The sequence below is a fragment of the Triturus cristatus genome, chromosome 4_2 (genome assembly GCF_964204655.1).
Source record: "Triturus cristatus chromosome 4_2, aTriCri1.1, whole genome shotgun sequence".
NCBI lineage: Eukaryota > Metazoa > Chordata > Amphibia > Caudata > Salamandridae > Triturus > Triturus cristatus.
Window position 1 is genome coordinate 594,623,670 of NC_140586.1, and position 26,691 is coordinate 594,650,360.

General features: G+C 41.8%; 1 protein-coding gene across 7 annotated transcripts in view; it reads left to right on the forward strand.

The window, feature by feature from the left end:
* SLC44A5 (solute carrier family 44 member 5) overlaps nucleotides 1–26,691 on the forward strand; it is a 745,501-nt gene that overhangs the window by 697,299 nt on the left and 21,511 nt on the right. For all 7 annotated transcript variants that reach the window (XM_085602261.1, XM_085602262.1, XM_085602266.1 and 4 more), the window contains 3 exons: nucleotides 193–266; nucleotides 3,826–3,896; nucleotides 9,968–10,056. In XM_085602261.1, coding sequence (XP_085458387.1) covers nucleotides 193–266; nucleotides 3,826–3,896; nucleotides 9,968–10,056 — 234 coding nt within the window. The remainder of the gene's footprint in view (nucleotides 1–192; nucleotides 267–3,825; nucleotides 3,897–9,967; nucleotides 10,057–26,691) is intronic.

A 26,691-nucleotide genomic window follows, 5' to 3' on the forward strand; every position in this document is an offset into this window, starting at 1 on the left:
CACCCCCTCTTCTGTCCTATTACACATCTGCCCCCAGAGCTCAATCAGGCAGAGAATTTAAGCTATTGAATTGCCAAAAGTGCAAAATGTTGTAAATGCGAGACCTATTGCATTGCAAATGCTTGTTTGTTTTGTGTTTCTGCATTGGATCAGTCTGTTGAGAGTTTATTAGCGAATATATTTTTTTTGCAGATTGCTATATATGGAAAGAATTTCTGCACATCAGCAAAAGATGCATTCTTTTTACTCATGAGGAATGTCGTTAGGTAAGCAGACACTTTTAGTATGTGATGCTGTATTGGTTATTAGGAAGTATGCATTTAACAGTTCTTTGACCACAGCCTTATTACACACACTTTACAATGAAATGCTCTCAAAACACTGTCAATGGAGTTTATTTTCAGTAGTATTTCTTTGGAAATCGTATTAAAATCGGTTTGAAACGTAGGTGCAAAGAGTAGATTTGGAAATGCTATGGCTGGTGGATGATTTCATAATGTTGTAATGCACAATAATTCATTAATGCATAAATGAAATACAGGATTATAGTATACTGAAGATTACGAATTACTTAATACTTAAAGAAATGCAATGACCCAAAGAAATATCATGCAACTGGTTGAAGAGATTGAGACAGTTCTCTGTACATGCCATTAATTCATTCATTCTCCCCCATTAGGCAGTAAATGATTCCTTAGGCCCATCATACAGCCCTTTGCAGCATATTGAAGTCTTCTGTTGTGTAGGGACTGTGGTGAGGTTTGAAGTGAAAATATGGACTTTTAATTGAAGACTATACCGATAACGATTCCAAAATGTAGACTGCCAAAATAATGAGCATATCAAAAATCATTCAACAAAAATGTCAACGTTTTATACATTCGTAAACCTAGTCAAACCCCTTACCCACATGTTGCTGAACTGGGTTAAAACATCATAAAACATTGGGGCATATTATCAAGATACGGCGTTAACATTATCGCCGCTAGCGGCGATAATGGGCTTGATAATATGCCCTGGAGAATTCCCATAGAAACCCATGTTCTGGTGTCAACATGGGCTTCTATGGGAATTCTCTAGGGCATATTATCAAGCTCATTATCGCCGCTTTACTTGCAGTTTTCTGCCGCTAAAGCGGCGATAATTTTAACGCCGTGCTTGATAATATGCCCCATTGTTCTTTCTCAACCTCTTGCATTTAGGATGCAGTGCTCCATAGAGAAATGCACAAATTGTCATTTCTGTAGATAGATATTTGTATGATCTTTATTTGTGCAATCTGTATTTTTAAATCGTTACGTTTGAACACTGTTTTCTTACGCAATATTTTTATGCTATATTTCCTCATGTTATCAGAAATGGAACATTAAGGGCCTCATTACGTTGTTGTTAGGCATGCCTCTAACCGCTCTTCGGAGGCTTACCGACCAACACTGTAGGTTTACATTCCGACTGCCGAATTTCAATGTCGGCGGTTGGAGTGTAAACTGGCCCGTTAATTCAACTGTGTACCATCGGGCTCAAGGAGCCCGCCGGGCAGTCAGATACCTGTCATAATCCCTTACAGTCGGCGTTTCCGCTGTTGGGATTATGATGCCGATTTCAGACAGCCTTTCCATATTGGGCTCTCCGACATGGAAAAGCTGTCAGAAACTGACTTTTGGGGCCCCTAGCTGGGTCCCTATCCCTCTGCGGCCTACGGTTGTTGGCATGGGGACTCCTATGGTGCCCCCTGTAAATTCCTGCACCATGTGGCAGACACCATGAGATGCCTGCCACACAGTACAGGGATTTACATAAACTCCCAGTTCTCTATGGGATCTTGTGCGGCGGGAGGTTTGCACATGCTCCCATAGAGAAATGGGAGTTTGCGACCGCACCATGTGCAGTTGCATTGTAATACGGTGTTTGGAATCTTCGACCTACTGTCGGTTGGTTCCCACATCAAGATGGCCTCCGACCGACATCATAATAGGACCCATAGTATTGTTGTAAATTCTTTTCCACTTAGGGATCTTCAGTGTTGTTATAGACAAAGTGAATGGCTGGGAATTCTGGTCACAAATTGATGTTCACTAATTCTAACGAGCTGTGACAACCATAAATGTATGTTTTAGAGGCCCCACATGTCATCCCATATCCACTGCTCATTGGGTTGATATGACTTTCTCACTAACTAGGATGAGAGGGAGAGAGACTTGCCAGGAAGAAGAGAGTGTTGAGAGTCCTGCCTTCTGCAGATAACAAAGGCTTTTGACAATCTTGATGCAAAGTGTGTGTATCAGTTCTACTCTCTTTAGAACTATTTATTTATTTTTTCTGCTTATTGAGTGCTAAATGTTACTTTATGACCACCTCAGAGCATTTTGAGATGAGCGGTGAAAAGAACGAAAAAGCAAGGAACAACTGATTGGTAGTGTCTAGTGAGTTGCTATCGGTTCCCGAAATCTTGAAGAAAGCTGTTTGTATAAAAACGTGATCATGATGGAGATATACGCATGATGGAATAAGGGTGGTTTTAAGCATCTGCTGGCCGGTAGGGAGGAGCTTTACAGTCATAGGTCGAACACTTGCAGACTGATTTATAAGATTGGGAAATTGTCTTAATTGATAGTCACATGTACATAATATTACAGTACTTTTCTAGGGACATAGATGCCGCTGGAATCCAGGTGATTTTCTGAGGTAGTTGCATCAGAGTTGAGAGCCCTGCGTATCAGAAATGAATGATGTATCTTATGAGCTATATATTACAGGTGGCTGAGGTCAGGGCAATCTTAAATACAAAGATGTTTTATCATATCCAATACCTGAAAGTGTGTGAACAGTGGCTCTATATACTGATTGACGCTGATGGATATGAACTAAACTAATATGTTTGGCCTGTTCGGCCTGTTTGTACTGATTTGTCACTAAAGAAAACTGCCAGGGTATTGCATAGTTGCCGAGAAAGAGAAGGAGTGGGGTTGAATGACTGTTGAATGCTTTTCACGCCTTTGTCAATCTTGAAAAAGTCAGTGGTGGCAGTTTTCCCTTCTGTGATAAAATACTGAAATTGTGCCTTAGTAGTCCTTGCACGTTTCTGTTTGTAAACACTTGGATAGATATTCTTTGTGGCATCACAGGTTCCACCATTTGCATTAAGAGCTGTGCTAAGGTATTTTGTAAGGTGAAGCTCATCAATTGCTCAGCTGCTTCCTATTCAGTATGATGATGTGGGTGTGAGGCCTTGTGGCACCTCATCAGTAGTGCCTTTTGTAGAGACTGATCTGGAAGAAGGAACTCATTCATTCGGGGTGTCTGATGGTGAATGTTCAGTGGTCTGTTGTGCTTATGCAAACATTTATGGGTGAATCTTATATTGGTTTCCAATATGAGATTTGCTTTTCGGATTACAAACAGAGTTGGCTTAATACTGTTGTAATGTGCTTACCATCTGCTTACCATGCAGGGATTAGATTTCTACTAATGTTATATGAGTGATTTTTTCCATAGGAAAGGTCCATATTCATTTATATTTATTGCTGTAAAATGGCTATTATGTTGTAATGAACCAAAAAATGAAATAGCGAAACTAATAAATATGTGGACTTTACTGAAATGATTCTTTGGGGAAACCACCAGCACACATGTTTTTTAGGCAGTGAAAACTATGTTTTGCACTCCTTCTTGTTCTCAAGACTAGCCTTGCAAGTTATGATTTTGAAGGAAACACGGCTACTAGAAGAGATGTGGTGGGGTATGAGATTAGATTTAACTGCGTTGAAATTGTATTTTCGTTTTAGAATAAAGCATTACTTACAATATTTTTGCTTTTTTCCACAGAGTGGCAATATTAGATCAGGTTACAGACTTTCTATTATTCCTTGGAAAAATTCTTGTTGCTGGTGGAGTGGGTACGTATTTCACATTTTAAGTTCATTAAGTGTAACCCCCAAAACTACCTTTTTTCTGATTATTATATATGTAATTAGGTTTTATGATCAATTGTCATCAGCAATTTTGTTGACTAATCAGATTTGAGCTAAGTGCACATTTTGCTACATCCCTTTGTGATGGACCTTTGTGGCAAGATGTGTGCCTATCACAACCCTAGGCATGCTTTCAAACAAGCCTTTCTTGTGTGAAGGGTATGAACGCAAATGTTAATCATTATTAGCTCCAATACAGCATATTTGCAGATGCGGAAATTCACTTTACGAGTTTTCACGTTCATGAAAAATGCATGTTCCCACAATAGAATGAGCCAGGAAAACCTTTCTGAGACATCTTTTTGCATGGTATCCCAGTCTTCTGTACTGTATGTATTAGCAGATAGAACTCAAGGTGCTGTGAGGATGCTTAACTCCTCCTCGTGCATATGCTTTTACCTATACACAAGACAAATTCTCGTTTTTGGTATAGCTTACATTTAGGTAAAGCCACAGTAAAGGGGTACAGAAATTGTACCTTCGGCAGATGTCACATATAGGCTGCCATATGGACTTCAACCCCCTGTTGTTAATGGCCCTCTCTGCAGGGTCAGTTCCAAACTTTTTGCCTCCCTCCTCTTATTTTTGCTGAATTCATTTTTGTAGGCTTTAGGACTCTGTCCACTTTACCACTGCTAACCAGTGCTAAAGTGCTAGTGCTCTGTTCTTAAAACATGGTAACATTGGCTTATACCTGACATAGTCATATTTAATGTATTTATAAGTCCCTAGTAAAGGGCACTACATGTGCGTAGTGCCTGTAAATTAATTGTTACTAGTGGGCCTGCAGCCCTGATTGTGCTTCCCACTTAAGTAGGCCTTTAAACATGTCTCAGGCCTGCCATTGCAGAGCAAGTGTGTACAGTTTTAAACTGCCATTTCGATCTGGCAAAATAAACCTTTTGCCCGGTCCAAACTTTCATTTTTAATACATATAAGTCATCCCAGAGGGCAAATTGAAATGTATTTAAGGAGTAGGAAATGTACTTTTAAGTTTTAAATGTCCTGGTTGTTAACTGCAAGGCCTACCTCTCCCATAGGTTATCATTGGAGTTGCCTTATTGCATTTTGTAAGAGTAATTTACAAATGGGGAAAGATAACTGGTTCATGTTTGGTGTCTTTGGAATCGTAATTTAAAATCCTAACTTCTGGTGAAGTAGGATTTTAAATTACAATTCTGAAAAGGCCAGTTTTATAAAGTTGTCATTTTCTTGCCCTAGCCAGTTGGTGCCTGCCGCCTGTCTCTGGTCACATAGCTGGGTGTAGTTGGGCTTTGTGTATTCCTCCTAGACAGCCACACACAATGGGGGCTTAGGTGTGACTGGATGGGCCATCACTGACAGAATGAGAGGGATAGGCTGTGCCCTGTCTCCGCACAAAGGGCGGACAACCGTGCATTGTCATTTCAGCCAGGTTGGAGCCAGGGGAGGTAGGGAATCCCATGAACCTCAAAGACACTGTCTAGAAGCTTCTACCACTTTCCAGAACCAGGGCACCAGTGTATAAAAGAAGGACCTTGTTGATATTCTAGGACCCTTGGACCCCAAGATAGCCTTAAGCAACAGGTTTATCCAGGTCTTGGTGGACCATGCCAGTAGGTGCCCGGAGGCCATCCTCTGGCGACCGTCCCTGCACCTGTAGTGGCTATGCCCCTAATGTGGATTTTCCCCAGAGTGAGTTTCCCCAAGGAAGTGAAGTCAGACAGGAACACCAACTACATGTCTGCGTGCATGAAGTCTATATGGAAGGACTGTGGGATTACCTATGAGTTCTACACACCCTACCATCCAAAAACCAGTGGATTTGTTGAAAGGTTCAACAAGACCCTTAAAGGCATGATTATGGGCCTACCTAAGCCTATGAGGCAGAAGTGGGACATCACATAAGGGAGTGAGCTTTACCCCATTTGAACTTCTCTATGGCCATCCTGTAAGGGAACCTCTCAATCTGGTCAAGGAGGGGTGAAATCAAGTTCTCAAGAAACGTCCCTAGGATGTGGTTAGCTACATGCTAAGCCTATGGAACGAGATGGCCAGTTGCTGGAAGAAGGCATCTGAGAACTTGGTGGCTAGCCAGGAGGTAATGAAGCAATGGTATGACCAAGTGGCTACCATGGTGGAACTCCAACCTGGGCAGAAAGTGTGGGGGATGGAGCCAGTAGAGTCCAGGGCTTTTCAGGAGCACAGGACTGGGCCCTATAAGGTGGTGGAGAAGAAAGGGGAGTCTACCTACCTGGTGGATCTCAAGACCCCCAGAAACCCCTTTAGGGTACCCCAACTCAACTGTCTCAACCCCTACTATGAGATGTCTGAGGTCACCATGCTGCTGATGACTTGATATGGAAGAGAAGGAGAGTGAACCTCTCCCTGACCTCCTCTCATCTAAAGAGAAGGACGGGTCAGTGGAGGGTGTTTACCTCTCCCATACCCTGACTCCAGAGCAGCAGAGGAACTGTTCTCAGCTACTGGAACAGTTTGCGTCCTTATTTCCTCTCACACCTGGATTTATACACGTATGTATCCATAATATAGACACTGGGGACAGCTTGCCTGTCACAAATAAATTGCATAGGCTGTCTGACAGGTTAAGGGCCAGCATCGAAACAAAAGTCTCTAAGATGCTCAAGATGGGAGTCATTGAGCCCTTCAGTAGTCCCTGGTCCAGCCCAGTGGTGTTGAGGCCAGGCAGCCCCAGCAGGCACTGCCCCAGAACTCAGGTTCTCTGTTGACTACAGGGGGCTCAGCTTGGTCACTTAGACTGATGCAAATCCCATCTCCTGAGCTGATGAGCTCATTGACAAGTTAGGGGCTGACCGGTTCCTGATTACTGCCTTGCCTGAGAGGTCTAAAGAGAGGTCAGCCTTCTCCACCCCTGAGGGCCACTTTCAGTTTGAAATGATGCCCTTTGGACTCAAGAACACTCATGCCACCTTCCAGAGGCTGGTAGACCAGGTCTTGGCTGGGATGGGAGCCTACAGTGCTGCATATTTAGATCATATAGCTGTCTTCAGCAGCGCCTGGCAGGGCCACCTGTTTAACCTGCAGGAAGTGCTTCAGGCTCTGCAATTGGCAAGTCTGACTTCCAAGACCAGCAACTTGTCAGATAGGACAGGGGTCTGTGGTGTACTCGAGACACCTGATTGGTGGAGTAAGGTGCAGTCCCTCCAGGCCAAAATAGAAACAATCTTGGACTGGAAGCCCCCAAAAACTCAATCAGAGGTGAGTGCTGAGTGCCTTCCTGGGCCTCATTGGACGTTATAGGTTTGTCAAGGGATATGGCACCACTGCTGCCCCCTTGACTGAGCTGACTTCAAAGAAGCAGCCCATGAAGGTGTTCTGGACTGAGGCCTGTCAGAAAGTCTTTGACTCCTTCAAACAGGCCCTGTGTACAGCCCCTGTGCTCGAGTCCCCTGATTTTTTTCCAGGAGTTTATTGTCCAAACAGAAGCTTCGAACCATGGCATAGGGGCAGTCCTATCACAGATCAATGAAGAGGGCCTAGACGAACCTGTAGCCTTCATCTACAGGAGGTTTCTCCCCATTCATCTGTAGGAGGCTACTTTCCAGGGAACAGGTGGAGTGCTATTGAAAGAAAAACATTTGCTGTGGTCTGGCACTGAAGAAGCTGAGAGCATACTGGTTTGGGACTCACTTCTGAGTTCAGACAGACCACAGACTACTCAGGTGCTAATGCAAATGAGGGGTGAGAATCCAAAATTATTGAGGTGGTCAATTTCCCTACAGGGACTGGACTTTACAGTGGAGCATCATCCTGGGTCAGACTACGCCAATGTGGATGGTCTATCCAGGTGTTTCCACCTTAGTGAAGAGAACTCCCAAGTGGTTGGGTCGTTCCTCCCACTTTCAGCTGAGGGGGACACATGTTAGAGCTGTCAGCCTTAAGGTGGCCTTCCCCCATAACTTTTGCCTCACCGCCTCCCTTTTGTTGACCTTATTTTTGTGGGTGTTAGGACTCTATGCACTTTACCACTGCTAACCAGTGCTAAAGAATGTTGTCCTCTCAAACATGGTTGCATTGGCTTATACCTAAATGGAATTTTTCATTTATTTGTATGTCTCTTGTAGAGTGGTATATCACATACCCAGGAACTGTAAATTAAATGATACCAGTGGGCCCGCTGCACTTATTGTGTTACTGCATCCCCCACTTAAGTAGCACTTTGCAGCCTTAATGAAGTTTTAAACTGCCATGCTGACTTGCCATTTAAACCCCCTTGCCAAGCCTTAAACTCCCCTTTTATTACATATAAGTTGCTCCTAAAGTAGGGTCTAGATAACCCATAGGGCAGGGTGCTGTGTAATTAATAGGCTGGACATGTACTTTTAAAGTTTACATGTCCTGGTAGTGAAAAGCTCCTAAATTATTTTTTCACTACTGTGACGCATACCCCTTCCAGAGGCTAATACTGGTGATTCCTTATTACATTAAATAAGCTATAATTGCAAATGGGAGGTGGTTTGGTGTCTTTGGAATTGTATTGAAAATCTGTATTTGAAAGTAAAGTTGGTGTTTTATTACAATTTTTAAAATGTCACTTTTCGAAAGTAGGTACTTTTCTGCCCTTAACCCTTTTGTGCTACTAGCCTGGCCTGGATCACATGATGGGGTGTAACTTGTAACTGACAGTTAGACTTTTTGTGTTCCTTCCAGACAGTCACACAGTAGATGGATTAGGTGTGCCTTAATGGGCCATCTGCTGGCAGGACGCAAGGGTGTAGCTGAGCTCAGACCCAGTTGCATCAGGATAGCCTGTGCTCTGACTTCACTCAAAGGGCCTAACAACCCCACATTGTCACTGCAGCCGGCTTGGAGCCAGGGCAGGGGAAACAGGAAATTCCATGCACTTCAAAGCCACTGCTTATACATTTTGCCCACCTTCCAGAAACAGGGCACTAGGATATAAAAAGGGACCTCAGGCCCCAACTCTTTAGTATGCTTCTGGATCTGTGGATTCCAGGAAGAGGGACATATATGCAATCGAAATGCACACATAGCAATCGATATATTTGGTAATAGTACTCACCACCGCTGCAAAACCCCAACCTCCACACTATCGTCCTCGTGGTCGACTCATAATATGGTGGCGTTTGGACCGCCTGTGCTGTGAGCTGCTGGCGGGGTGGACACGGTCCTATGGTGGTCGGACCACCCAACTCATAATAAAGACCTAAGTAAAATCATGCATGACTAAAATGAAACCTGAAGTTATAGTCACACCTTTTTCAAGGTGGGTAGTGTGTACAAATGTTACCTCAGGATTGTGGCAGAAGTGAAGAAATCGAGTGTCAGTTGTTTGGCGATAAGAAAGTATCAGTGTCTCACAATATAGTGCTCTATAGAAACTGTGAGGCAGAATTAAGGTATAAACGTAGTATTCTTACTCCGCAGGATGTAATCTATTGAAGAAGAGTGCAAAATAAATGGGCAAGCTCTAAATTTGTCCGGTTTACCGTGGGTGCAGTGACCGCAATAAGTGCTAACAAAACTATATGTGAATAACATTACAACATAAAATGTATAGCCTAAAGTAGAGAGTGGGGCGGAGATATATACGTGGAGCCTTGTGTGAGACAAAGGGGGAATACCCTGGTACATAAAAATAGGTGCACCGGAGTTAAATGTGCAACCATGGTGGCTTTACTGTTTGTAAAGCAATGACTCTGTCACATAAGGTGGCATCAAGCTATAAGGCACGTGGAATATATGCCAAGTACAAGAAGTTAGACTGTGGTTTCCTTGTGAGAAAACAGGTAATTAGTTGGTCTAGACCCACTGAAGTGATAAATTCAACTTTAGTCATCACCAAAACCCCCTATTTTAATTCCTCAACACAACCCCCTATTTTAATTCAATGTTTTTCTGAACAATATTAATAGAAAGGTGTTTAAAGAAAGACTAGTTCTTGTGGATCCATTGTGATGAATCACTTGAAAAGTACATTCATAAATAATGCTGCTTTTTGTGTTTTTTTGTAGGTGTTCTAGCGTTCTTTTTCTTTACTAAAAGAATACCTGTTATCACGCAAGAAACACCAGACCTTAATTATTATTGGGTGCCTCTACTGGTAAGACTCAAATTTACGTTTTTACATTAGATGTGAATCGAATCATATACTAAACGTCATCAGCACTTGTGGTTCACTGGTATTGATTCTTTGCATTAGGCATTAATGAGCTTATTTCCATATAAGCAAAACACTGTCACACTGTTGTTCTGTGTCTCTGGCCACTATTGGATCCAGAGTAGACAAACTTTATCCCAAATAGCACAACATTAAAATGTGGTTTTATATATGTTTCCCCTGACATGACCTTTTGGCTCTTTTCCAGAGTTCCTTGGAAGCTTCTTCTTGTAGATGCCCCAGTGCAGTGGGGATTCATCTTGGCTATGTGTTTCCCTCTGTACCTCTTTCCTTGCTCCTTTTATCATTTCTATGTTAACTAATTTGCACGTCAGTACGTCAGATAGTTTTTTCTTCTCCATATAGTCTCTGAGGCTTATTTTTAGGTTTTGTTCACTAAGGGGCACATGCATCAACAATGCCATTTGCGATTCCTTATTAGCGAAAAATAAGGAATCGCTAATAAGGAATAGCAAAAGGCTATGCATGTAGGAATCGCTATTCAAATAGCAATTCCTTAACTTTCCTTAATTGCTACTAGCAAATTGCGAGTAGCAATTAAGGAATGCCATCCCAATCATTCCTATGGGCCTCCAGGCCCATAGGAATGAATTGGAGATTGCATGAGCAAATAGCGAGTACCAGTAGGTTCTCGCAAATTGCTCATGCAATTTCAAGGGTGCAAGGGTGTCAAAATGACACCCTATTGCACCCCTGAAATTGATATGTGCACATATGTTGCACACACACATGCTCTAAGGGCATGTGTGTGCTCAACATGAAACTTTGAAAAATGCACAAAAGTGCATTTTTCAAACTTTTAGCAAATTACCATGCAGTTCATCTTCATGGTAATTTGCTCCCCCTATTAGCGAATTCGCTAATTTTTTAACTTTCATGCATTGCATTTAAGGAATCCCAAATTGAGATTCCTTAAATTAAGGAATCTCTATTTGGGATTCCTTAAATGCTATCGCTATTTAAGGAATCGCTATTTAAGGATTCCTTAAATAGCGATTTTTGCTTTTGGGTTGATGCATTGGGATTGGGTATTTTTGACTCAATACCGGGAGCTATTAGCGAATCGGTATTTTACCGACTGGATTTTGGCTTGATGCATGAGGCTGTTAGTGTTCCTTCCTGACATATTATTCCTCTTCCTTCTACCTCCTTCGGGCTAAATAGTACTGGGCAACTTTGCCCCATGTTCTAAAAATATGATAAAGATCAGCAAAAAGAGCAGCTTTAACACCATGTGAAGGTCATACATGTGAATGTATATTGTCGTCAACAGAATATGGCCTTCTTCAAATCAAGTGATCTGGCTATTGACTTCATTTTCATGGATTTTTTTCCACAAAGTCAAGAGCAAGATTGGATGGAAAGTACTTAAGATTTGGGATCTGCAATGGGGGCTTTAAGAAACTAGATATTCATAGATTTGTTTAGAGTCCGAGTGAAATAAGATGTGTTAAAGACAGGTATTGCATAGATCAGCAATGACTGGGAAAAGAGTATTGAGGCCTTTAGAGAGTTTACGGACCAAGCAGGGGCTAAAGGGAAAAACTAAACAATGGTCAGGGCAAAAAAAGATGTTGCATTAGATATTAGAGAAGCAAATTCAAGAAGACTGTCGAACAGTCACCAATAGAAGTAACGACGGCATCTGTAAATTCCGGGTGAATATTTTATCTTTGTTACATGGAAACAACTTGTTAGGGAGTTACAGAGTGCAGGTGAAGGATCAATTGTATTAACATAGGCTGCAGACTCTAATACTGAAGAGCTCACAAGAGGGGCTATTGGTGGAAGCAATATGCCCACAACAGGCATTTTTAATAAGGGACTTATAGGTTTTAAAAGAGCTGATATTCCCCTTAGCTGATGGTAAGATATCACTATAATTCCTATTTAAAAGGGGTGTGTTTAGGGTGTCCCTTCCACATAGCGTTTTGCTGTTGTATCTATCAATGTTTTGTGCCCTTAATCCATTCTCAAAACTCTAAAAAGTTTCAGACTGCTGAGGTGGGTGGTAACAGATTGTCAAAATCGATGGGGTCCCTTTGGGGCCCCTTCCCATTTGTGAATGTAAATATTGTTTGTTCTGGTGTAGGCAGTGATCTTGAGGACCACTACCAACTCTCAAACAAACTTAAGAAAATAAATCTTTCTTTTTACATGCATGCCTTCTATAAAGAAAAAGGGTTGCATTCAAAAAAATTACCCTATTTAAATGCAAACACAGATTTGGTCATCTGTTGACCATCCCTATGATGACATCCAATCGTAGTAAGTCGCAATTTACGAATTATCTTATGAATATTGAAGAAGTAGGTTGGATTGCAACCCACTACCTTTCAAAATGTTATGAATCGGCCTTTTTGGTTATCAACATTCTTTTCCATTTACTAAAAGTAAGCACAATTTGTGGCCGCTTTATGCAAATGGAAATTTCATACACCAGGCCCTAGAGTCCCAAGATTTTGGAGCTCTCATGTTACCCAACTTCTATTGTCACAGGTATACTTCTTGTGCAGAACTTATGAAATCTTTAATGTTTAAATTACTTTGTAAAGGCACAAAGATTTGGGGAATTTATTTCTGTATATTGAAATGTAACAGACTCGAAATAGACAATTTTAGAGACATCTGCACACTCTTGAAATCATTACCTAAACATGAAATGCAGTGTTTTGTTTTTTAAGGCAACAGCTTAATGAACTAAAAGAACACATTAATAGTTAAGTATATTAGGCAAATGTTATCACCGTTGTGATGAGAATCCCATGCGTTCAATTGAAAATTGATATATGTTTGGAAAGTTCAAAGTGGTATAATTGTAAATAAGTACAGTGAATATAGGTTGTTTACTTGACTAGAAGGTCACCCATTTCCTATTCCTCGTTATGAATACATTCTCACCTCACTGACCTCCTTCTCTCTGCTCCCATCTTCCTCCTCCTCTCCCTCTCCCTCCACAACCCTTGGTGAACTGAGATGATCAGACTGGGGACAGCAGACAACTTGGAGTTAGAGCTTCAAGCAGCTTTTTAGGACATTTTCATTGGATTGGACTTCCTTGCTCAACCCACTGTTCTCACCTCGCTCACCTCTCGGGCTAAAACTGTACTCATGTAGGAACACATGCTGTAGACATTGGTGAAGGAAGTTATAATAAAGGAATGAGGAAAGCAGCTGAGATTTAAGGCACTCCTGTGCTGCTGATGCAGAGGTTGCTGTGTAAGGAAGCTCACTGCGAACACTACTGGGGAAGCTGTCAAAGAGGACGTTACTGCAAGAAAGATCAATGTGGAAACTGCTAGGAGGAAGCTTACAAATGTCAAGACTGTGAGGAAGATCATTGAGGGCACTCTTGAGCAAAACATGACTGAAAGTTCTGTTGTGTGGACGATATCTAAGGATATTGCGTACAGGAAGTTCACTGATATCACTATACAACAGAACATCACTGAGTGGGCTGTTGTTTTTAAGGTGTCCGAGGACTGCACTGAGAGAAAGATCACTAATGGTGCTATTAGAAGAAATCAATGAGGGCACCACAAATAAGAAGACCACTGAGAATCCTGCTTGGGAACTGTGAGAAATTGATTGGTTGGTTGAGTGGGGTAGAAACCCGGCTCAAGCAACAGTCACAATCCCGGCCAGGGTGAACCACTGAAGTCATTAAATTAACCTGTGCTTAACCCTCTGGTAGTCTGGCACATAGCAGTCAGGCTTAACTTAGAGGCAATGTGTAAAGTATTTATGCAGTACGCAAACAATAATAAAGTGAAAACACAAAACAAGAAAAAAACAGTTTAGAAAAATCAAGCACATTTAATAAATAATTTGACACCAAAACAACAAAAATCCAATCAGTAGAACCGGAGTTATGAAATTTTAATATTTAAGGTAAAAACTAACTCCTAAAAGATTAAAGTGACAACTGTGGACATCTAGTTTCGTGCTAGACCGGGTCAAAGTTGAAAAATATGGCTGACCACAATGAAGCGTGGGTTGGATACAAGAAGTGGGCCAGGCCCGGTCGGCACTTAACTTTGGACTTAGAAGAATTTTCTGCATAAATTGTCTGAGAAGGTAAAGTTCAGTGGGGTAAAGCTGCAGGAGGTGTCCAAGGAAGAGGCGTCAGGGAGCCACTGGACAAAGTAGCGGTGAAGATTTCCACACTAGGGCTTAGTCTCTTTTTTAAAGTCAAAAACCTCCAGCTGCTGGAATGTTAAAGGTGTTCGCAACCCTGTCAAAAAACAACGTGTCTTATCTCATTTAGCAAGGTTGAAATGTCATGTTGCACTGTTACAAGAAACCCACCTTAACTCTCAAGATTTGTCTTCATTGCGTAGACATTGGGTTGGGGAGGCGTTCTGTTCTCCAGCAGTAAATAGTAAAAACGGTGTTCTTATTTTGTTTCATAAGTCATTAACAGTTCAGTTGCATAATGAACTCCATGATGCTTGTGGTAGGTGGCTATTTTTAGATGTTACTGTTAATAATTCACAATTTTCCTTCTGCAATGTTTATGGCCCTAACGGTGTAGATTTATCCTTTTGGAGGGATTTTTCTAAGCTTCTTTCCTCTCATGCAAGTGATAATTTGATTGTGGGTGGGGACTGTAACCAACTCATGGACCCCTTTTTAGACCGTAAATCACGCACCAGATATGTTCCCAATAAGATGCAAAAGTCCTTTTCTAATGCCATCTCCTCTAGGGGTCTTATAGACTCATGGAGACTTTCTCATCCCGACACTTTAGAATTTTCCTTTTTTTCTCCAGTGCATTCTTCACATTCCCGTATAGATTATATTTTTCTCACACAGCAATCACTCCAATTTATGACCAACTCATAAATAGGCTCAATTCTTATATCTGACCATGCTCCGGTTATTACTGACATGGACTTTCCCTCACCTACCCCCACCTCCAGGCGTTGGCGCTTCAATAATTCGCTCCTCCTAGATTCACAGTTTGTTGAGCAATTTATATTCTTTGCAAAGGATTTTTTTATAAATAATCTCCATTCTACTTCTCATTTTCACTCTATTTGGGATGCCTTCAAGGCTACTGCTAGAGGTTTTATTATTGCTTTTGTTTCACGGAAAAGGAAAACAGCTCTATCAAAGTCGGCTCAAATTCTTAGGCAAATCAAAGACCTAGAGCATCTCTACTTTACCACTAATTCCTCAGAATCACTCTCTTCCCTCATCAAAGCAAAAATGCAATACAACAAACACTCTTGGGACTCTGCGTGTAATAATCTTCTCAATTTTCACTCCAAAATGTATGGAGGGCGCAATAAGGCTGGCAAGTCTCTCGCTACTTACCTTAAAATTAAAAAGCAAAAATCTAAAATAATAACTATTACTGACTCACATGGGACTCCTCAGTATACTGACGATAAAATTCTCGATTGTTTTGTTCAATATTATTCCTCACTTTATACGCCCGAAACCGTTCCCTCGCCTTCTCAAATTGACTCCTTCTTTCAGTCTCTCCCTAGGTCCTCGGATAGTTTTGTGGATCTCTCCTCCCTTGACGTTCCTTTCTCAGAGAAAGAACTACTTAATGCTATTACTCTTCTTCCCAAAGATAAATCTCCGGGCCCAGATGGTTTTACGGTTCGTTTCTTTCTCCACTTTAAGGATATCCTGTTACCACATTTATTTTCTTTGATTAACTCCTTTGTTGCTCAGGGAGAGTCCCAAGGTTCTTTCACACAGGCTATGTTATGCTTAATCCCTAAAAAAGATAAAGACCCCTCCCTTTTCAAAAATTATCAACCTATTTCTTTAATTAACACTGACTGTAAAATATATGCTAAAGTTCTGGCCTCTCGTATTAATAAAGTTATTCCTGACCTCACCAACATTTATCAATCCGGGTTTGTTAAAGGTAGATCCATTACTGACAATTCGAGAACTTTCCTTAACATTATTCACTTGGCCTCAAAGATGGATTCCCCAATCGCTGCCATTACATTAGATGCTGAGAAAGCGTTCAATAGAGTTTGCTGGGATTTTATGTTTGGTGCTTTGAGGTGGCATGGCTTTAGTCCTCCATTCATTCATTATGTCAAATTGTTATATTATGCTCCCTCTACTTCTATTTGGGTTAACGGGTCTCAATCCCCTTATTTCTCTCTGCATAGAGGCACCAGACAAGGTTGTCCTCTCTCTCCTCTTCTTTTTATTCTTGCGTTAGAACCCTTTTTGGTAAAAATTCGACGCTCATCATCGTATACTGGTTTCATATTTCAGAACATTGATATTAAGTTTACGGCCTACGCAGATGATATTTTGCTTTATATTTCTAACCCGTCCACTTCTTTACCTTCACTCTTTTCTTTGTTACAAGAATATTCTTTGGTTTCTGGATATAAACTCAATATAGATAAATCTAAGGTTCTACCACTTAACAAATTTTGCCTTCCTCATATGTTTCAGGGTTCAGGCTTTGCATGGAACTCTGGTAATATTAAATGTTTAGGAATTCTTTACGCTAACACCATTAGAGAAACTGTTAAGCTTAATCAGAAGGATATAGTTCAAAAGCTCTCTTCCCTTATAGAAAGCTGGTCCCCCCTTTTCTTATCCTGGTGGGGGAGGCTAGCCACTATTAAAATGATGCTTCTTCCTATTGTCAATTTTTACCTTTCAATGCTTCCAATCTCCCTTCCACTTTATTTTTTTAAACAATCAACCGTATTTTTATAACATTTTTATGGAATAAACGTAAGGCGCGGATTTCTCTCTCCCGTCTTCAACAACCCAAAGATTTGAGTGGAGTTAACTTCCCCAACCTCATTCGATTTCATTCGGCCTTTACTTTGAAACAAATCTGGCCTTTTCTATCTGATTTGTCTGACCCTCCTCTAACAGCCTGGAGCGCTATTGAACTTGCGCAGCTTTCGTCCTTCTCATTTGTTACGGCTGCCCGACTAACTCATCCTCCGCAACGTTTTCTCACTCCTATCTTCAGGCACTCTGAAGCACTTGCCCTTTCTGTTTTTCGTTCTTCCCTTTCGCAGTTGGAGTTTCATTCCTCAATCCCAATTTGGTATAACAAATCTGTAAAGATCAATCACAGAGCACTCTTTTGGAAAGAGTGGATCGATAAAGGCATTATTACTCTCGATTCCTTACTTAGCAATAATACCCTGCGCGACTTCTCTGACATTCGTGTTTCCTTTCAACTTTCCAATGCTCACTCTTCTCAGTATCCCTTGCTTAAAAAATCTTTAGATCTCTTTATCTCTCATGGTGCTTCCCTCTCTACTATTGACTCAACCACTTTCCCTTTGCCAGATTTCTCTATTCCTCTTAAAGCTGCTGCTATCTACAAACTACTTTCCCATTCTCCTGTCGAAAGAACCAAGTCTAAACTTGAACTTTCCTGGGAAAAGGATCTAGCTCAAGAGTTTCCCCTTCAGGTTTGGAATTCCTTGTGGTCGTAATTGCACACTGCTTCACGTTCTGCTAACACCACACAGACTCTGTACTTTTTTTACAATAAACTTTTTTTTACCCCTTCTGATTTATATAGTTTCAAATTAGTTGACTCTAAAAAATGTTGGTCTTGCCCCTATGACAATAGTGATTTTTTACATATGTTTTTTCACTGCCCATTGGTTAAATCCCTTTGGTCCCGCATTTGGTCTAAATTAAACGAAATCTTAGCCACTGACCACACTTTTGAGATTGTTCATATCTTTCTGGGTGGTATGGCTCCTATATGGAATGTTTCTAGTAATGTACGTAAATTTATAGATTTGTATATAGCCATTTCTCTACAGGTAATTACGACCAATTGGAAAGATACTTCAAAGATCTCTTACAATGCATGGTGGAACCTATTATGCCACCACCATTGACTGGATCGTGCTTTTGCCACCACTGTACCTCTTTTGATCAAAAAAGATTTGTTATGGTTGCCGTTAACTAACTTTCTCTCTCAAACTGCCCCTTGAATAGCTTGTTTTTACTTCTCTTTTTGGTCATGTTTAACATACAGCTTCATTTATTTTAGATATTCATTTATTAGCTTACGGTAATTACATGATGCTTACCCTGTATAATGTTTGCATTTCCCCCTCCCTTCCCCTTCTTTCTCTCCTCTTCCCTGCCCATTGCTCAAAACCTTTAAAAATGCTTTTCCTCTAAGTATATTCCATATTTCTCTATTGGCATTTGTTAATATTGTATGATTTCAATTTTACTCTATTGTTCTATCACATTGCCTTTGATTTTCTCTGTAATGATGTTTTACTTGGCTTATGATATTTAATAAAGCTTTCTAAACTTAAAAAAAACCTCCAGCTGCACAAAACTGGAAACTGGTCCTTCTGCCAAGGACTGCTGAACAGGATTTGCTGCTACGGAGAAGAATGTAGTGGGACCTGCATGAATTCAGGTGCACCAGCAATGCTCCTTGGGCGAATTGAAGAGCAGGTTGGGGCAGGTCTCCTCTCAGCTCTCAAAGTACTTTTTAGCCAAATAAGACCCGATGTAGGAAATTGGGTTACTGTTTGATGGGGGAAACCCTACTCAAGCAACAAACACAATTTAGGTCAAGGTGAAACACAAACAAACCCCAAATAAGCCTGTGTTTAACCCTCTGGTAGCTTGGCACAAAGCAGTCAGGCTTAACTTAGTGGCAATGTGTGAAGAATTTATACAGCACTTGAAACAGTAATAAAGTGAAAACACCTAATCAGAGAAACCTCACACCAACTTAAAAAATAGAGTAGAATTTAAAAAATGATTTGAGACCAAAAAGATAAAAAATCTAATCAGTAGAACTAGAGATATGCAATTTTAAACATTTAAGTGAAAACAGTACTAAGAACCCTACTGTGGTTAGTTGGTCACGCCGGACCGTCACAAATCCAGGCCGACCATGCTGGAGCACGAGACAGGGACAAAGTTAGACCCACTGAACAAAGTACCTTCAATTCTGGTTGTGGAGCATTGCGAGATCCCATGTCAAGAATGTGCTGTGCAATGGTGGTTCTGAGGAGCTTCAGGGCGGTGATGTGAAGTCCTGCATTGATGCTGTGTTGTGCAGCCGTGGTTCTGATGGGGAGCTGTGAGGACATCCATCACGCTGCGTTGGTTCTACCCAAAAGAACCTTCAGGCGCACTTCCAAGGGTCCAGGACCAGGATGTCACCACTTTCAGGGTAAGACTCACAGCAATCAGAGTCCACGTGCTGGTTGCAAGGAGGTTGGAGCCTTTTCTGTCCCTAAGGCTCTGATCAGAGGCCAGCCCAGTCCTTCCCACTAAGACAGCAGTCCAGCAGAGTATCAGGGCAGCAGAGTAGCAGTCCTACTTGCAGCAGAGCAGCACAGCAGTATTGAGTCTTCCACAGTTCCAGAGGTGTACTGAACAGTCGGGTCTGAGGGTCCAATATTTAGAGTTGGTGCCAGGTTTGAAGAAGGAGAAGGTTCTTGAGGTTTCCACCCCCAGAAGTGTTTGGAATTTCCTGCCCTGGCCCCAGCTTGTCTTGGTTCACAATAGATTAGTGTGAAAACCTTTGTGAGTGTTCTCAGGCAGAGTCTTTGTTGTGATGTGCAAGTGTGTTAGGTGGCAGCTCCATTAAGTCAGAGATGGTTCATCCTGCCAACACCTATTACCCATTTGTTTCACTGTCTGGGAGTAACACACAAAGACCATTTGCAAGCTGCACATAGTCATGTGACCCAGGATACATGCTGCAGGCACTAAAAGGTTAGGACAAGAAAATGGCAACTTTAAAAAAGTGGCATTTTCAGGATTGTGACTTAAAATTCAACTTTACCATTAAAGCAGGTTTTTAATTACAATTCTTTGACAGCAAACCTGACATTCCTACCTGTTCCCAATTGAAAGTTGTCCCTAATTAAATGTAATAAGGTAACCCAATGTTATCCTATGGGAGAGGTAGGCCTTGCAGCAGTGAAAAACGTATTTAAGAGTTTTTCACTACCAGGACACGTAAAACTTAAAAGGACGTGTCTAACTTTTTGAATACACTGCACCTTGCCCTGTGGGCTGTTTAGGGCTTACCCTAGGGGTGACATATGTAACAAGAAGAAAAGTTTAGAGCCTGGAAAAGGTCTCCTTTGCCAGATTGAAACGACAGTTTAAAACTGCAACAAGAGATTGCAGAGGCTGGATAAAAGTCTACTTATGTGGGCGGCACAATTAGTGCTGCAGGCTGACTTCTAGCATTTAATTTACAGTACTGGGTTCAGGTAGTACTACCTTACTAGGGACTAACAGGTAAACTAATTGGGTTTAAGACAATTTTACCATGTTTTAGGGAGTGAGATCAAACATGTTGGCACTGATTAGTAGTCGTAAATACTCAGAATCCTAAGGCCAACAAAAACCAGATCAGCAAAAACAGGCGTAAGGCAAAATGCTTGAGGGAAGACCGTCTTAAGACTTACAGTTCTATCACCCGAGCTTTAGATTTTGGCTAAATGGGCAACTTTAGCACCACTTGGTGGGTCAGGACTCACTCAGGCTGAGTCCAGGTGCGGGTTCAAGATAGTGGAAGCCTTTTATTTCCATCAGGCTCTGATTAGGTCATCCAACTAGCCCATGGAGTTACTCTGGTAGTCTAGGGCTCAAGCAGTGGAACAGAGCTCCTGCCACAGGGCAGGCCTCTTAGAGTTCAAAGCAGGATTCAGCAAGCAGAGAAGTCCTCCCAGGTGCAGCAAAGTAGTCTTCTGAAGTACACAGCTGGCCACAGCAGGCAATCATCTGAGAGTTCTTATGCAGAGCCAGAGGGTAAACTGATTCTGAGGGTCCTATTTTTATCGATGGTGCCTTGTTTGAAGTAGGAGAAGTTTATAGGGATTTTTCTTTGAAGCTTTGAAGTGCTTGGAGTTTCCTGCCTTCTCTGCCCTGGCTCCAGCCTGGCTGCAAGCACAATAGGCTAGTGTGAAATCATTTGTGTGGAGGCAGGACACAGCATATTGAGTTGGAAGTGGGGCTGTACCCAGCATTGTCACCCATGCTGCTAGTGATGGCCCATCCAGCCACTCCTAATCTGTCTGGGAGGAATAAACAAAGTCCAACTGCCAACCACACCCAGTCATCTAACCCAGGAACAGGTTGTAGGCACCAAATAGCTAAGGCAGGAAAATACCAATTTTCCAAAAGTGGCATTTTTAAAATTGAAATGTGAAATCCGATTTTACCGTTCAAGAGGATTTTAAATTACAATTTCCAAACATGAATTCCCTATGTGTGCCCAAAGTTAGCAATGATTAAATGTGATAAGGCAACCACAAAGTTATCCATTGGGAGAGGTAAGTTTCACAGTAGTGAAAAACAACTTTGTGAATTTTTCACTACCAGGACATGTAAAACTTAAATGTACATGTCCAACCTTTTAATTACACTGCATCCTGCTTTATGAGATGCCTAGGCCCTACCTTAGGGTTGACTTATATGTAATAAAATGGAAGTTTAAGGCTCGGCAATGGGGTTATTTTGGCAAATTGAATTAGCAGTTTACGTGTTCCTACACTCACCTACTGGACTGCCACACCTGCCACCGTACTAAGCCTAATAATGTATTTTTGTATAAGAAATAAGACTCTCTACTTGTATCTTCCAATACGAACATTTAATTTACAGGCCCTGAGTATATGGTACACCACTTTGCTAGAGACTTCAAGTTAAATTAAGGGGGATATTTATTGAAAAATAACGCAGTGCAGCAAGTCACTTTTCTGCGCTGCACTGCGTGATAGGGCAAGGGCAGAAGTTCACCATATCTAACATGATACGGTGCATTCCTGTCTTTTTTGCACAATGTGCTACCTAGTGCTTATGCAGGCACCCTTGCACCATGGTGCAAGGGTGTCTGCGTTGTAAGAAGGATTGTTATTGCGCAGGAGGGGACACCTTCCTAAACAAAAACAATCCTGAGAGGCATTTTCCTCTTTCTATTCATTGAAAGAGGAAGTAGTGTGGAGAAATAAAGATATTTCTCCTCTTTACGCCACACCTCAAGAGGCGCAGCATTTTGACACATTTCCAGGTCTACCAGTAAAGGTAAATCAAGGAATGCGCCACAATCCATGGGTGGTTGCATGGGAGCCCCCACGCTCCACCCATGAAACACCTCCCTGGGGCAGATTTATGCAACTCAGGGCAAATTGCTACACTAGATTTATCAAGGTCACCTCCACACAAGGTGGCCTTGCGTGGCTTGATAAATCTAAGTTAAGAGTTGCGTCACTCTTGCACCTCATTGCGTGGTGCAAGGGCGACCAAGTCTTTGATAAATTTGACTCTGAATATGTAAACCAATTTTACCATGATTCAGGGAATGAGACAAGCTCTTCAGCTCTGTTACTCCCCCCGTCAACTAATACCACAATTTCTCTCAAACACCTGTCTGAACGAGCCCTTAAGATGAGTTTCCCCACAATATGCTTTCTAGCACGCCTTTCACATCCATAAAGCAAGAAACAAATAGGTAGAATCAAATAGCAAGGAAAGAGCATAAAAATAGCCTCATTCTTATGGGACAGCAAGTGATCCTGCAGCAAAATGCGATTGTGTCAGGTGCGCCAAATATCTTTGATTTGTTCTTGTTTCTTGGTTGTACAGATATTCTAGTTTCCGCTTTTGCCTCAATTATAGGACTGCAGAGCTAGCATCCTTCTTCTATTTCTAGGCACTTCATGTGTTAGGCCAGGAGTAAAGGGATGTCTTCTTGAAGCAAAATTATCCACTATAATAATAATAAGAACGTGCTTTACTCTGTGCAGCAGCTGCTGTTTTTCGCAGCTTTGTATGTTCAGCCTCAATAGTCACTCCTGTAGTAGATTTTTCTTACAAATCAGTATTTTTATTCCTGAAAGAACAATGGATTAAATTGCATTAATTGAGCACAAATTTGGTGACTGAATCTGAACAACTAATGATTAGTTTGGCTAATATGTGTATGTAATTGCACAATGAATTTACAAATGGTTGCAGGATTGCAGTCCTGAGCAACTCCTAAAGATTCATAGCAATTCCACCATTTCCACCCAACGCCTTTTCTAGTTTTCAATCGAACCAAAGACAATAAATCCCAGAATGCACTTACATAGAAAATAAAAGCTAAGGGCGGCAAAGAAGGTATCCTTGTGAACTTACGTCATATTTCTATTCCTATAAAATGCGTCACCAGAAGAATGAATTGACACTTTTGTGTTTTACTCTGCTTAGTGTATATTTTGCACGAGTTCATTTGTTCAGCCTCAGTGGTCTTGGAACCCTGCTTAAAACAGCACTTTTAAAATGGTTTGAGTAGAGTTACATGGTAACTCGATGTCACAGTTCGGAGTTAACGTTTATCATGTATTAGTTTAGCGGTGTGTTCACCTATTTGGTTAAAATGAACTGAACCAACAAACACTCCCAGAATGCACTGATGTGTTTGTACTGACCGGATATCAGGTATGCAGGTGAGATGGTCCTTATGGTAACCCTAGATTTGAGTAGTTTGATTCTTTCAGTAAATTGACATGCTGTCCGTTTTAACCCAAGGGGAGAGGAGCTACTTTTATAAAGAGGAACACTGTGTATCCTGTTTGGCGGTTCAGCGCCCTGACCCTGGTGACACTAAAGTTGTCTCAAGTCTGTCCTAACTCTCGCGAGACCTAGCCTGCGAGAGTGGGCCGTCATCATTCAGGCTGTGTTCTCTGTGTAAGAATGAGGGTGAATGTGTCAATTTACATTACAGTTTACAGATCCTGTCAGCAGTTTGGCAGTACTTCACTATGTGGTCGTAATGTTCTCTGCTATTGTTCGGCATAAATATTATGTCAACACACAACATACGCCACGGTGCAGTGCTGTACATGCACAAGCAGGCAACTGCAAAACACAGGCACAGAGTAGACAATACCAAGACAGACAGAAGGTACACATATTAATACCAGTTTCCGGAAGAGCCAGGTAGCAGAATACAAGCTGGAAACTCGCAGTCCACTAATGAGTGGAGCTGTCAGCAAGAGGATCAGGTGGGATGTACTGTGTGTGTCTGGCTCACGTCTGGAGTTTGTGGGAGAACGCTGATGCAAGCAGAAGTGAAAAGGTGCAAAGAGAGCATCACCCGAATGTGACAGAAGCTTTTACTGCAGCCCTCTTGGACATGCTGCCTGAGTCTCGTCAGTCAGGTGCTCACGCTTCTTATATATCAATGCATGTAATTGCATTCCAGTAAACCCCGCACTGTACCCACTCCAAATGACATGCAAATCTTACATTATCCTCTTGCAATGAATTAGCCAACATGGGTTGTTATGTTGTGGTGATTTGTCGTGGCACCGCTCCTCAGCTCTCTGAGGTAAATTATTTGGCTTGTGCTGGCGGAGCAGTGTCTTATAAATCCCCCCAAGCCCCTCATTGCGGCAGCGGCATCCTCATTGGGGGGTTCAAACCAATATCTGCCCCCCCATTGGCCAGGTATTACGACGCCCTTTTGTTTGGTGCGCTAAATCTTGAAAGGAGAGGGCCGCCCCTCACCCCTTTTGTCTTCGGCTTGGTGACGCACCCAAACTGGATTTTTCTGGTCCCTGGCAGCTGTTAAGGCGCCAACCTGTGAGGCCCCCTTTGGGGGCGGCCTCTGCAAGATCCATCCTATGCTTACCTTAACCCCTTCAGTGCCCATGACGAGATAGTCTCGTCATGGAGCGCGGTTGCGCTGTGCCCATGACGAGACCTCGTCATGAACCCCGCCCGCTAATGAAACGCCCGGCACAGGGCGTGGAAAGGGCGGGGCACTGAAGAGGTTAAGTGCCTAGTCGCATCCCTCGCTGTAGCCCCCCCTCCACTTTACTGAACCTATAGTATCAGAAAGCACAGTGCTCTTTCCTTTGTACGACTGTCCATTGTTGCCAAATCTGCATTTTTGTTTATTCACAGTTCGCAACAGCTCAAACACCACCACCAGGTTCTTCTTGAACAGCGGTATTTATTGATAAGATCCTCTTAGCACCTGTTACATGTTTTACTTCACAAGCGGGTTACCCTTTGAGCTTCCACAGGTTCAAAAATGGTTACCTTTGTGATTGGAAGAAGTTGGTCAACTTTGTTCATTTATAATTATATCACATCGCACTTATAAGTTAAGTTTTGCTTTGTAATCAATCACTTCATTCCGAATACGTCAGTCCTCTTAACTCATAGTCTCATTCAAGTAACTAATACACTTCTTACTCTCCCTTTCCAAGCTCTTCTACAATTCTGTGTTATGTGGCTGGCTAGGTTCAGTGTAAACTAAGGTAGACTTACTGTGGAGGGGATTTATATATGGAGGAGCCATATTGCACGAACAAAGAACCACATTTAGAGGATGGTTGGTTAGTGGTGTTACTCTTTTTTGAAAGTTTAACAACATACAGTGGTTCTATTAATTTAACAATGTCCCTCACTCTATGACTAGGTTGCATAAATTGCACAGATAAATGATGCAATGTTGCACCGAAGTGTCAAGGTTCCATTTGTGCCACTAAAATATTACAATAAATTTGAACCTACCGCTTAGCGCAACATATTGATTTTGCACTGACTGATTGGTGCAAATGTTATTTTTACACTTGTTAGCTGGTGCAAATATCAGTGAAAATTATTTTGGCTCCATTGCAGTCTGCTATTCAGAAATGTAATGGTGCAAAAAGTTTAGTTCAGACCTAGGTTGGTGATCTGGACAATGCAGCTTCCATTGCCCCATAGTATCTGTACTGTTTTAATTAATATATGTGGACCCATTGATGTGGACCCATTGTAGCACATGGTGGTAAAATATAAAGATACCACGTCATAACAGTTTCCCCAAATTTTGTTTCAACACTGAAACTTTCAGTCAACAACAGAATCACACAATAACAGCATAGAAAAAAATAGTCAATTTATAAATGAATTAAACATGTTAAAGAGATATCATGTAATAAAATCCCTGCAACAATAAACAAGCATTAGACAAAAATTTTGCTTGTGAGTGTAATAGTAAAATGCTAGATTGCGGCATGTTTACCTCATCGCGATTTTTGGTGCCACGTACTACATATAAGGGTGGAATTTTGCACATGGCATTGAAGTAATGAAACTGAGGCAGCAAGCTTACGTCATGGCTTTGGGTGATCAAAAACTCTAGTTGCACATTGTTGGACTTGGCCCTTCTGGCAGGTTCACCCCTGAACTTTTTGCTTTTTATTGGTGACTTGGTGTGGTGATTTGTTTGGTTCCTGCGCACTTTCCCTGTGTCCCAGGGTAAAGTGCGTGCACACTCTGAGTGCATGTGGTGAGATAGGCCTGCCCTCCCATAGGAATGCATGGGGAATGTATGTGTCCCTAGTAGTTCCTGATGCGTGGGGTGTGCAGGCCCGAGTTTGGTATGTGCGGACTCGTGGGAGTGAATGCTGCGCGATGATGTGTGCGGCGTGCATGTACCTAGTGTGGAAGTGCCACTTCTAGAAGTGGGCACTTCTGTGTGCAGTGTGTCTGTCGCGTGATTGGCTGGTCATGTCATGTGACGGGCTAGGGATTCCCCAGAGTCAGGATGAGTCACCC